The 12,877-nt window shown below is 41.5% G+C and overlaps 1 protein-coding gene across 1 annotated transcript in view; it reads left to right on the top strand.

Moving 5' to 3' along the window:
• TTLL11 (tubulin tyrosine ligase like 11) overlaps positions 1–11,588 on the top strand; it is a 47,677-nt gene extending 36,089 nt beyond the window's left edge. The window contains 6 exon segments of the mRNA XM_072025529.1: positions 963–1,069; positions 6,912–7,135; positions 7,137–7,199; positions 7,201–7,263; positions 8,260–8,346; positions 10,711–11,588. Of these exon segments, the coding sequence (XP_071881630.1) occupies positions 963–1,069; positions 6,912–7,135; positions 7,137–7,199; positions 7,201–7,263; positions 8,260–8,343 (541 nt within the window). The 3' untranslated portion in view covers positions 8,344–8,346; positions 10,711–11,588.
• The last annotated feature ends 1,289 nt before the right edge of the window (positions 11,589–12,877 follow it).

Below are 12,877 nucleotides of genomic sequence, written 5' to 3'. Positions count from 1 at the left end.
TTTTTTTTTTTCTGGCTAGAACTTTTGGCCAGCTCTTTGGCATGTGCACTGGTTCCATCCAGGCTGCCAGACATCTGGAAATCCTGGACAGATGGCTAATTCTCATCTACTGATCAACAATATACTGTGGGCTTAGACCACACAAGTCAGATCTCCCACATGTGCTTATCACCAAATGCTTAAGATGCATCCAGAGATGCTGCGGTTCTCTGTGCAGTGCTCAGTAATGCATAGGATAAATCTGTTCAGTGTTCAGACAGGAAGAAATGATTCTGTGCCTGAAAGCTTTCCTCCAACCCTTTCCAAACAGGATCAGTCAGTCAAACAGAGTATTTCTCTGTGCAAACTCTGCTTTATGCAGATAGTCTGTGCAGGTTTGTGTTGGGTTTTACCATGTACCAATTAACTCCATTCTGCTATGGCCTCAGAAAGTGTAGTAGCAACAGCCTCAGAGAAAGCTGTGTTTAACAGGTGGTCAAGTCTTATTTCTTATTTAAATATTCAGAACTTTTTGCTTGCTTGTTGCAAAACCAAGATAGACGAGTTAATCTGTAATCTGACCTGCTGCCTTTTGTTGCTAGATATTGACATGAGATTGAATGTGCAGATGGGATTTAGATGTGTGCCTCCAACTGGACTGCTCATCCTGTCCAGAGCTGTTTCTTGGCAAAGATGGCACTGACATGATTTGAACAGACAGCAGGGCTAGTTGCATATGTGAGATGTTCTGCGTATGGAAAACACAGGGCCTTTCCCATTTCAGATATATACACCTAATGAACATTGGTTTGTTTGGCATCTGCTATTTGTCTGTATGTTCTGTGTGACTTTGTATGACTGTGTATGTATGACACAAGTAAACTTTTCTTCCCGTGTTCTCTCCATTGCTCTTGCGCAAATTTTTCTACCTCGGAAGTTTGGAAGTAAGCAGACTTCTTTTTTTTTGTTGTTCATTTTAACAGAAACTGCAAACTGAGTAACAGCAATTTTTCAATGGCTTCGGTAGATATCTTATACATTGATATCACGAGAAGGTGGAACAGCATGGGAATCGATCACAGAGAATCAGGTAATGCTATTTTGTATTTGAAGATTCTGGAAGCTTTTTTTGTAGCTTTAGTAGCTCAAGCACACCCCAAACTTTAGTAAAGAATAATGGGAACAAGGCATGTAAATCTGAGGCACGTACATGTACAACAAATTGTTCTATTTAGTTCTATGACAGTTTACCTTCATCGATAGAATAGATGTTGGTTTTCAGTTTATTTATTGGAACAAATCTTCTGCAAATCTTCTCCCTTCATATGCTTGCAGTTTTGCATGCATAATTCTTGTTGCTGTTTGCAGAGGAGCATTTAAAAACACTCCCAGTGGAACCTCCAACTTAATTACAGTGTAAGAAGATATGTTTGTATTAGAGTAGCTTACATGGTCTAGCAAAAAATCAAACAAACAAAAATCTGTGCAGGAGCTAGAAATAAATATGCTTAACTTCATTTTGATTTAATTCTGTTCTCCAAACGAGTTACTATGGGGACAAAGAAAACTACCCGTAATACTTTCCAGAGAGTTTCCCCCTTCCCAACTGTATACTCCTTTTTTTTTTTTTTTTTTTTTTTTTCCATTTGCATTGTCCTTGTGATGGCTCAGGGAAGGACAATAGGTTTCCGCACAAACTCCCACAGTGCTCAGCTATTAAATTGGCTCTTAGTAAAGAAGAATAGCAGCACATTCTCCTACAAGCACCCCTTGTTGCAAATTGTGCTCCTGTTTGTTCTTACAGGAGCATTAGTCACTTAAGTCACTTTTAAGCATTTTTGCATCTAATGTGGGTTGTAGGACTCAATGTAAATGTACTCAGAATGGCTGAAAGGCTTCTATAGGGAACTTACTCTAATGGAGATTCACTTGTCCTTGGACTTCTTCCTCCTTTCAGTTGGTCAGAGGCACATTCTGCAGGAAGTTCCAGGTTTGTACCACAGTGTGACACTTGGAGTGTCCTTTCCATTGAGCAACCTCAGGGGGAGATGTTATAGATCAGGCATCTAATTTATTTATTTTTTTACTTCTCTATTATGAAAAGATTCTCTATTATGAAAAGATTCAAATGCCGTCATTTTGGATGACGGCATTGAGTGCACCCTCAGTAAGTTTGCAGATGACACCAAGCTAGGTGCGTGTGTCGATCTGCTTGAGGGTAGGAAGGCTCTGCAGGAGGATCTGGATAGGCTGCACCGATGGGCTGAGGTCAACTGCATGAAGTTTAACAAGGCCAAGTGCCGGGTCCTGCACCTGGGGCGCAATAACCCCAAGAAGAGCTACAGGCTGGGAGAGGAATGGCTGGAGAGCTGCCAGGCAGAGAAGGACCTGGGAGTGATGGTGGACAGTCGGCTGAATATGAGCCAGCAGTGTGCTCAGGTGGCCAAGAAGGCCAACGGCATCCTGGCTTGTATCAAAAACACTGTGACCAGCAGGGCTAGGGAGGTGATCGTCCCCCTGTACTCGGCTCTGGTGAGGCCGCACCTCGAGTACTGTGTTCAGTTCTGGGCCCCTCGCTACAAGAAGGACATCGAGGTGCTTGAGCGGGTCCAGAGAAGGGCGACGAAGCTGGTGAGGGGCCTGGAGAGCAAGTCCTATGAGGAGCGGCTGAAGGAGCTGGGCTTGTTCAGCCTAGAGAAAAGGAGGCTCAGGGGTGACCTTATCACTCTGTATAAGTATATTAAAGGAGGCTCTAGCGAGATGGGGGTTGGCCTGTTCTCCCATGTGCCTGGTGACAGGACGAGGGGGAATGGGCTAAAGTTGCGCCAGGGGAGTTTTAGGTTAGATGTTAGGAAGAATTTCTTTACTGAAAGGGTTGTTAGACATTGGAACAGGCTGCCCAGGGAGGTGGTTGAGTCACCATCCCTGGAAGTCTTCAAAAGACGTTTAGATGTAGAACTTAGGGATATGGTTTAGTGGGGACTGTTAGTGTTAGGTCAGAGGTTGGACTCGATGATCTTGAGGTCTCTTCCAACCTAGAGATTCTGTGTGATTCTGTGTGTGAAAAGGCATTTAAACTAAAATATATGTTAGCCAAGAACAGCGGCTGTGGGAAGCTGTTTAATGAACTGTCTTCAGTTTACCTGTACGCACAGTAGAGTTCATCCCCTTTCACTTCTTGGGCTTATCAGACAGATTTTTCATAAATTCCTTTCAAAGGAAAACAACTAATTGAAATGTCAGTGGTTTCTTCTTTTGTGAGTTTGGCTCTTATCTTCTGCTCTCAGTAAAGGGCAGGCGTTCTTGGATGTAATTAGTTTCCCCTCAGTGAGAAATGGTTATAATAGCATTGGATCCACCCTGATAACCCTTGGGCCCTAGAACTGACTTTGTACGTGCAGATCAGCGAGATAACTTCCAATGTGAGTATTTGCACTGGTGAAGTTTAGAAAATATTTCTCACAACAAAGACCTCATCAAATCTAATTTTTGTAAATGTTTGAATATATACTTTTGTCCTAAGTGGTAGCATACTATTGCTGCAGCACTACAGGACTTGGAAGTGTTGAATGCTGGGGATGATACCGGGATGCCCCTCTTCCTGTTACTTAATACAAATTGCATCACGTTTGTTTTCCTGAGGTTACTAAAGCAAATTATTTGCTCAAGAGAATAGGTGGTTACTAAACATCAACAAAGGGTTTCTTCTGTTGATTATCTTGTGGACTTAGGTTTTTAAAGTAAACATAAATGTTTCTGAAATAATACGAAGGTGTTAATGTGGTAGGCAGCACTAGGGCAGCAGAGCATTGCTTGAGGGGCCCAGATTTGCCCACATCTAAAAATTCCTCATGTTTCCCAGGTATAATAATATTCAGCCTTTGCTTTAAAAATGTGATGTGTTTTCAATTTAAAATCTGTTGTTTGTCCAAGACAAATTCTTCTAAATATGTTTGTAGAAGTTGGTTTTCGAGCATCTTTGTTTCAAAAAGTCATAGTCCGCATTCTGTTGTCTTTTCCTGTATTCCTAGGTTTACCAGGCTATGTACATAGCCTGGGAACCCAGCCCCTGCAAAAACTGGGAGGTTAATAACACTAATAGCGTGCTCAGTTCTTCATTCAGAAGATGAGACACTTTGGAAGGTTTCAGAATATCTATGTTCTTATTATATGTTCAGCCTTATTAGTGAAAAGCAAGGTTTGCATTTCTTGATTAAATAATTAAGAATGAAGAGTGTTTCTCTGGCTAAAGAAACCACTTTTGCATAATGCATTTTTAATAACTTTGTGAACAACCGATCCATATATTCTAGATATAATTTTGTGAGGTGTTTGCAGTGAGTTGGTGAGTTTATTTGTAGTTATGAAGAAAACGTATTGAAAACGAATAGAATTAAGAAAGACTCTTAAAATTTGCTAGAAGGACAGTCAACCTCACTTTAGCAGTGAGTTACTTCCCCATCTGCTTTGGTCACATTTTTAGATCTAAGGCAGTAATCTATCAAAATAGTAGAGTTTAATGATTATTTTGTTCGTATATTAATGGTGTAAATACACCATTTAATATATAACTTAAGTTCTAAAATTGCTATTACATTTCTATATAAAATTGAGTGTCTAAATTTGGCAACTCTTCAGTAGTTTTTGTAAAACATTGAATAATTTCAATTGCACTAATACGATTTTGTTGTTGAGAAGGGAGTTAGTGACATGTCTTTTTTGAACAGTTTACAGCAGGGAAACAACAGCTGAAGGTTTTATACTGCTGCTCATTGTGGCCATCAAGGTGGATTGTCAAGGTTGCATTTAAATAAGCTTGGGATAAAGAAATCTCAGTGCCACGGGTATAAACTAGCATGCTGGTCACAGAGCTACAAGCTGGCGTCTTCTGAGAAACTGGTTCAAAATAGATTTTTATATAAGAAGTTGAACTTGGACATCAAGTATATAATCCTGCATTTTTTTGAATGTTAAAATAGCAGAAAAATCAGAAGGTTTCCCAGCTGAGGCTGACTTCTTGTATTTGATATCATTACTCCCTTGCATAAAATGGATCTGCAGTTCTCTCCTGCAGAAAGATCAATAGTCTCAGTGAGACACGTAATTTCTGAGTGGGGGCAGGTATGACAGTGAAATTATTTCTGTGTAAACTTATTTGAATATTTAAACGTGCTTCCAAAATGTTAATGAATTTTCTGTTTGTAAGAAATAGATAAGTATTATTTTGTCTTAGTTGAATGCAGATATCCTATAATAATATCCTGTAGACTCTGTGGTTATGAAGTCAGATAAGGCACAAGGAGAATAAGTAAAATAGACTTTGCGAGTGGTGGATGGAAAGAATAAATCCAGGCCTAGGATTAGCTGGGAGAAAATGGAGGCACAGTGCAGCGGGGTTGCTGTGGCTGTTTGTGTGTGGATTCCTGCACTACTTTAGGCAGGTTTGGGTCACGTTAGTTTCACCGATGTGGACAAGTTTCCAGGTGCAAGTAGTATCTAGGCAGGTTTTGAGGGAACTCAGTGTTTGCATTCAGTATTTCAGTGTGGGTGCAACAGTTACGTGGTTAGCTGATAGAATATCGCTAGCAAGAGCAAGGCTTTCAGAAATTAACAGATTTGTTGAGTTTCAATGTTTTCTAGGTGTTAAGCAGGCACACTAAACAAACAAAAAAAAAACATTTCTGATGGCTTTGCTTTTGGCCCCCTTCCAGCTGTGGCCAATACAAGAGCTGCTGCCGTTGCTGTAAAACAGCAGCTTCTAACTTTTCTCATTAAATGCTTCACATGAGTGTCACTTATGAGGGAGAAAGTGTGGATGTGACTAAAGGTGTTTTCCCTGTCTGCAGCTCACCGTGACTGATAAAATAATTTACTGAGCTGGCAGCTGCTGCTTTCAGATAACCCAGCAATTCAAGCTGTTCTACAGCCAAGGCTGTAAGCAATCCAGCTGCAGTCTGAGTTGAGAGAAATTATACTTCAGAATGTAATTGTAATATTTTGAAAAGGTGCCTTTCCTGCGGCACCAATAAGCCAACATCGGGTTTAAAAAACAAAACAACAAACATTTCAATATCTCATCCTAAAATAATCTTCTAAAATATATGTTCAAACTGGGGGAGCCAGTTAAAACACAAAGCAACTGTAACTGTTCCTTGGTGCTTGTGTTCTGCAAAACTGATTGTGGTTGGGCTTCTTAATTAAGAATTAAATTAGGTATTACTTCAAGGTTTTAAGTGTAATAATTAGGGTTAATATGCAGCCCCTCTTTCCGTTGCCTGTGGTAATTTGTTACTGGGTTGATGTGATCAAAGAAACACCTGAAGAGCTCTGTACTGCAGTGTATGGCTTCTGCAGGGTACTTTTGTTTGTGAAGGGGCAAAGTAGAGTTTTATTAGAGCAGAGCAATTTTTTTTGGCACTGCACCACTTTCCCTTTGTACAATTGGACTGTTTGGTTTTTATTCAGTTGAAACAAAAATACCTCTTGTAGAGGTCTAGCGTCTAAGGCTGATCATGGGTCAGTTTAATTACACATTTTGAACCCAGTTGTTGGTGTACCTGTTTGCATCTGGATGCCAGGGTGCTGTTCAGGCTGATGTTTGTAAAAACTGCAATAACCTCAATGATAAGGAGTATCCCTTGTCTGCAACCCAGCCTGGGCATCTGCTGTACTGAAACACAAAATGAGCTCAAGTGTGAGTTACATGCAAACAAAGCTTTGTCTTTTTGGCCTTTTATTCCCCTCCTAATGAGAGTTGTATATGGCTGCTTTTTAAATCAAATGAAGTTAACTAGCACAATTGCATGTGTTGACACATGGCACATACATATTTGGTGTTGGTAGCAAAGAAATAAGGTTTATTATGTTTTAAGATTTCAGTTTGCTGGCACACACGGTGTTATGAATCTCCTTTAAACTCCTTTTCCTTGCAGGAATGTGTTTGCAAGCCTTTGTTGAAGCTTTCTTCTACCTGGCTCAGAAAAAATACAAGTCGCTTCCTCTTCACGAGCAAGTGGCATCACTGATTGACTTCTGTGAGTATCACCTGGCTGCCCTGGATGAAAAGCGCCTGGTGTGTGGACGAGGGATTCTGGAGCGCCGAAGTGCAGTAGCTACTTCTCAGACTGAAGGACTTCAACTTACAGCAGCTGCACATAACACCCCTCCTAAAGCACAGAGCCACAGCTAGTAAATTTGCAGATTATAGAAATCATCGCTATTAGCAGTGCTATTTCACCAGGGTGGAGCAGGGAGAGACTGAGGGAACTGAGAATTAATCTCCAGGTACGTACATACTGCAGCAGAGGGAACAGGCTATTGAATTCCTTCATCCAGTGGTCACAATTTGTTTATTACAGCTTTTTCTTTCTTATTTATGCTCTTCAAAAGGTCAAGTGCAAGGTCCCATTCTCAAATAATGATCTTCCCTCACAATGGCTTTTTTTTTTTTTTTTTTTAAACTTCTCCATTGAACCTGCAGTACACCTCAGTGACAAACTGTGCTTTTATTCAGAGTGAAGACAAGGAACAAAAATGCAGTGGGATGATAACCACCATCATGGGATTGGTTGAACTGAGAGGCATACTCATGTCAAAGGAATTACACTATTTTGTATGCACTGAATGTATCATGAAAACCAAGAAAGAAGCTGCAGTCTCAAATAGCTCGTGTGCTTTGGAGAACTAAAACCTGGAATTGCATTTCTGGTCAGACATCAGGCTTTTGACCCTGAAACAGTGACTTGAACTGTACTTGTTGGTATCAGTACAGATGTGCTCGTTGTCTATGGCTATGTACTTATTTTTATAGTCAATCTTAAAACACTGACATCATATTTTGGCTTCTATTTTGTATGTCTTTGCCATGACAAGTACTGTTATTTTTTTAAAGAAAAACTAAAGATGTTTATTCTTTTGCTTCCACAGAAAAAATAAGATCAAAAAATAAGATCACACTTATTCACGGGGAAAAAAAAAGTCAAATTTGGTTAATTAAGTGGTGCTTTTGTCTTCAGGTACTAAGCACTGCTGCTGCAAAGAGCCTTACAGTGTAAGGTGTAAGAGGTCTTCTAGGTTCCAGTGAAACCAATCCTGTCACTGACTTTAGGCTAAACTAATTGCATTCTAGGTTTGCTTTTCTTATATACTTTTTGGCTGTTTGTTATCCTATTTGGAACTGCATTAACATCTGGAGCAGATTTTTTTTTTCTTTGCACATATCTTCATATTTCCCTTAAGTAAGTACAACTCTCTACAAATTAGATCTTTATTATTTAACAGGATGTTTTGTCAAGAATGCTGGACTATACCACTGGAGCTCTTTTGGAGGAGTTCTACAGAGTAGTCTTATTTTTCAAGAAATGAACTGTGAGTTCCATAATCACACTCTTCTTGGGGGTGGGGAGGGGAGCAGGGACATGAGACTGGTTGTAAAGAACACGAATAACTTGGAACTTCAGGGCTGCTCAGCCAATTTTTTTTTTATTGCCTCATATTTTATTACCATAATGTATTTCTACATAGCTTGATTTTTCTCCTCTGTTCTGTTCTTTACTGTTAATAATCTACTTGTGTTCTAGTGTTTATCACACTGTCAAAAACTCAAAGTTGTAAGATGGCACAATGCCTGGGCAGTTAGGCTTGGATTTGAGAAAATTACCTGATCTTGATGTCTAAATGTTCCAGTGGCTGGCATACCAGAAATGTTACCCGGAATACACGAAGTGTGTTGTCAATACAGAGAAAGTCCATGCATTTAATGTCATAGACTAAATGCACACACGATATTGAGTGACTTTTTGCTCTAGGAAAAGTTCAGTATTTACTTTCTTGATTTTTAGGTTTAAGCAGCATGCATTTTTCCCAAGTGGCAATCGGTAGCATGGCAATACAGTGCAGAAGTCCACACATCTAATGTCACGGACTGAATGCACACACAATATTGAGTGACTTTTTGCTCTAGGAAAAGTTTAGAATTTACTTTCTTGAGTTTTAGGTTTAAGCAGCATGTGTTTTTCCCAAGTAGCATGGCAATACAATGCAGAAGACAAGCTGCGCATGCAAGAAACTAATACCTAGCATGTGCTAATAACAGATGTGGGAGTAGTTTCTTCTCTTCTTCCTCTGTAACAGAAATAAGAGTAATAGTAGACGATAGTTGTTTTTTTTTCAATGGCTAGACAGTTTGAAACTTTGTGTTGTACATAAGAGGGTGATTGTAGACTAATGCCACTGCCCTCTGCCTTGTTTAAGTTTCATAAAGATTATTGCAGTATGAAGATAAAATGCCAAACTCCAAGGTCTGGCAGCTGTCAGAACAAATGAAGCTGAAAGGGTCATTTTTTTTTCACACTTTCATTGTAATATATTTGAAGGCATTCACAAGTTGAAAAATGGTTACTTCTCATTTTCTGACATCTGACATTTGTCTTGCAATTGGCAGTGTGTTACTAGAAAATAGCTTACAGTTGCTCTCATCTTGTGATTGATGTCCTGTAAAGACAGAGTTATAGAAGACTAAGATTTGAAATGGTATAAATGCGAATACCTTTCTTTGGAGCTTTCTACTAGTACAATCTATGCCCTAAAATATTGTGGGATTTTTTTTTTTTGCTATTATATAAGTTACCCTGATACCAGTGAATTAAAATAATTATTGTATATAATGAACACTAGCAAGATCTCGATTTTGAGATCTTATATTCTCTGGATCTAATACTGATTTTCATAACCTGTGCATACACAGGTTGATGCAGTATACCCTATTTATTTCCAGTTTCAAGTGTGAAGGGTCCTTTTGTAGAATAGATAAAATATTCAATTATCTGCCTCTAGTAACCCAGTGTTAATATATTTATATAATTGGAAAATTGAATGCCGTATTATTCTCAGGGGTGGGAGGTGGGGGGTCTTGCAGTAAAATAGGAATGTACTTCAGAGACCTCACAACAGTCACACTTCCCTTCCCTTCCATCTAATGCAATTTCCTCGCAATATTACTCAGCATCCAAAGCAATTTCACATAGCTTTTAAGTTAGCAGTCTGTGCAAACACAAGAAAATGACCAGAGATGCAGAATTCAGAATATGAATGCTAATGCACTGATAATCTGTTAATCCTGAGATAGCTTTCTAGCAGAAGAAGCAATAATGAAAGGTATGCAAGTGTTGTTTTTTAATAGTAGTTTTCTATATATTATTTTCAGAGAATAATGAGCTCACAAATGGAATACTGAATGCTATATATAAACATTGCATACCAGTGAAATTTTTCTTGTTATCAGACACATTGGGTCTGGTATTTTCACTGGATATAAATCAAAGTAAACCACCTAAACCATCTAAAGCAGATTTGAGGCAAGTGTGTCCAGAATTTCAGTCCAGTCATTCCCCTTCCCTGCAGGCTTGGATCTAGCCCAAATACACCTTAATTCACTAGGTGACTCCTTGCTCAATGTAGATGAGTTTTTACTCTGCATGGAGCTGTTGTAGTCCCAAGTTGCTTTAAATTTTTCTTCTGCCTAAACTTGATTTGGCTCTTGAAACTGAATCGCTCTCTCTGCCTGAATCACTTTCCTTGCCATGCAGTCCTAGCTGCTTTCTTTCAAAACACAGTTGGAAAGGGAGATGTTGAGCTGTTTATAATGTCAATGCTTGCTCAGGTGTGAGACCCAAGTCCACCTGCTTCAGAGTTTGTCTTCTCAGCTGGAGCTCTCCTCCCCTTGCTCTGCAGGTGACTCCCTTTTATCTGCTCTATGCCTCTGGTTGCATTAATCTTGTGTTCAGCCTACCATGAGGTGGTCAAAGCACCCTTCTAAGAGACAGAGGATGCAGTTTGGAAACCCACATGATGACGAGTGATCTTCTCCTTTCCCATCTGAGCCTAGCCATGCATGGTTCATTTGAAACAGGGTAGGTGCCTGCCCTCATACTGAGTGCACCGGTCAGAAGGGGCTGGAGCCTCTGCAGAGATTTTGGGGGAGCGAAAAGGACACTGCTCCACACTGTGGGATGGGGGAGTTCTCGGGGCAGTGTCACACTGAGGCTGTAGGTAGAGACTTAGGAGGAGCAGCTGCCAGCTGGATCCTGCGTGGTCGGTGCCTCGACTGCTGCTCCTACCTGCTATGGTGTGAGCTATAAATTATTTGCAACATACCCTTCATAGGGATGTGAAGCTGTGCCCTGACCAACTTTGTGCTTGCCTGCACTCGTAGCCTCTTAGGCTTTAGAGCGGGAAAGAGCTGAATGACATCTCTGTTTAATGTTGCCAACCGAGTGACTTCTCATTCCGTGCTCATTTTGTGCAGCGATTCCCTTGCACATGATTGTTCCCGTGTGTGAAACAGGAGCCTCAACACCTGCCACCATGCGGACTTCAGCGCCGGGCTGGCATTGCTAATCAGTCATTATGACAGCTCTCCGTTCCTCGCCAGCCCCGTGTCTGACCTTATTCTGATTTCTGTCTGATGGACAGTGACAATCTGCTTCTAAATATTACCTAGTTCCCTCTAATTTGTTTCCTTTTCCATCATGCTTTGCTGTGTTTCCTCCTAATTCCAAAATTCTGTTTTTCAACTTGCCTAATAAAGTGATATGGTCAATTTGGCTGAATCCAGTAGTTTAAATTTCTTTGTTGCTGTCCAATGTTTTCTGGAAGATAAGTATCTTCATTTTGAAGGTGAGTCTGTCCTGCTTCGTCTTTTTGGGGTGTTATCTTGCATCAGCCTTTGCTGAGTAGATGCATCAGTTTGAGCTTTTCCATGTTGCTCGATCAGAAGATTGATCTCTGCAGCTTTATGCGATTAGTGCCAGCCCTCAAGCCTCTCCTCGCTCACTCTGCCATGGTAATAGCGGTTGCCAGTGCGTGGGCTTCCTTTCTTTGAGTTTCTTAGGTTAGAAATGTGTAATAAACTATTATTTCACCAAATCAAGCCTTTGCAGCATCCCTTGGTGGACTCCCAGAGCATACTGACACACAGCCAGGACCAGCCGCACCCTGGACTTGGGACATGGCTGGTCCTACACCATGCTTCTCACTCTATGGGTATATTTTTATATTAATACAAAGAACTGAAAACGGCTGTAAAGCTAAACACACAGAACGCATCCACTTTTATCCCCAGTCTGTGTGCTCTGAGGAAACACCGACAGACCCTGCCTTGTGAGGTGATCACAGGAGGGGCCCCTCAGCATTGCCCGCACCTCACCAGGCCCCCAGCAAAGCCGTGGCCACGGCCGTGCTGCCTCGGCCTGGTTCTGCTCCCCTCAGGACCTCACGCGGGCTGTGGCACGTGTGTGGTGGTGGCTGAGACATGGGCAGTGCTTGTGCCTGTTTTTGGTGCAGAAAATGGTGTGTAAATAGGAAACGATGTGGTGGTGTTTGTGTCTGAGCGTGTGCTGCTGCCTGACGAGGACAGGTGCTGCGAGGAGCCAAGTACCTGCACCTGTGTGCAGGGGCCCACAGGGCTTCCAGAACCTTCCTGCCCAGCACCATCCTGTGGGGGGCTTCCGGAACTTCCAGAACCTTCCTGCCCAGCACCGTTCTGTGGGGGGCTTCCAGAACTTCCAGAACCTTCCAGCCCAGCACTGCCCAGCAGCAGCGGCCCTGACCAGAGGCAGCAGCGCGGCCTCCTGCCGGTGAGTGATGGTTTCTGAGGGGGCTGAAGGGACGCTGGGGCTGAGACCTGTGGGCAGTGGGGTGAGGAGGGGCAGGGGGGGTCCTAGGGGGGGGCCCAGCTGCGTGGCCTCGTTTGCTTGGATCATTTAAACCATGGAAGGATCCCTCGGTCCTGTAAGTAGGTTGGAAGTAGTAGGTTAAACAGTGCTCTGGCAGTGTAAAATCCAGCATCCCTCGGTTCGTTAAGATTAATTTGTTAAGAGAAATTCCCCTGCACTGTCCT

This window comes from Anas platyrhynchos, chromosome 18, assembly GCF_047663525.1.
Source record: "Anas platyrhynchos isolate ZD024472 breed Pekin duck chromosome 18, IASCAAS_PekinDuck_T2T, whole genome shotgun sequence".
In the NCBI taxonomy this organism is placed as follows: Eukaryota; Metazoa; Chordata; class Aves; order Anseriformes; family Anatidae; genus Anas; species Anas platyrhynchos.
This window is presented reverse-complemented; position numbering and strand designations above follow the sequence as displayed.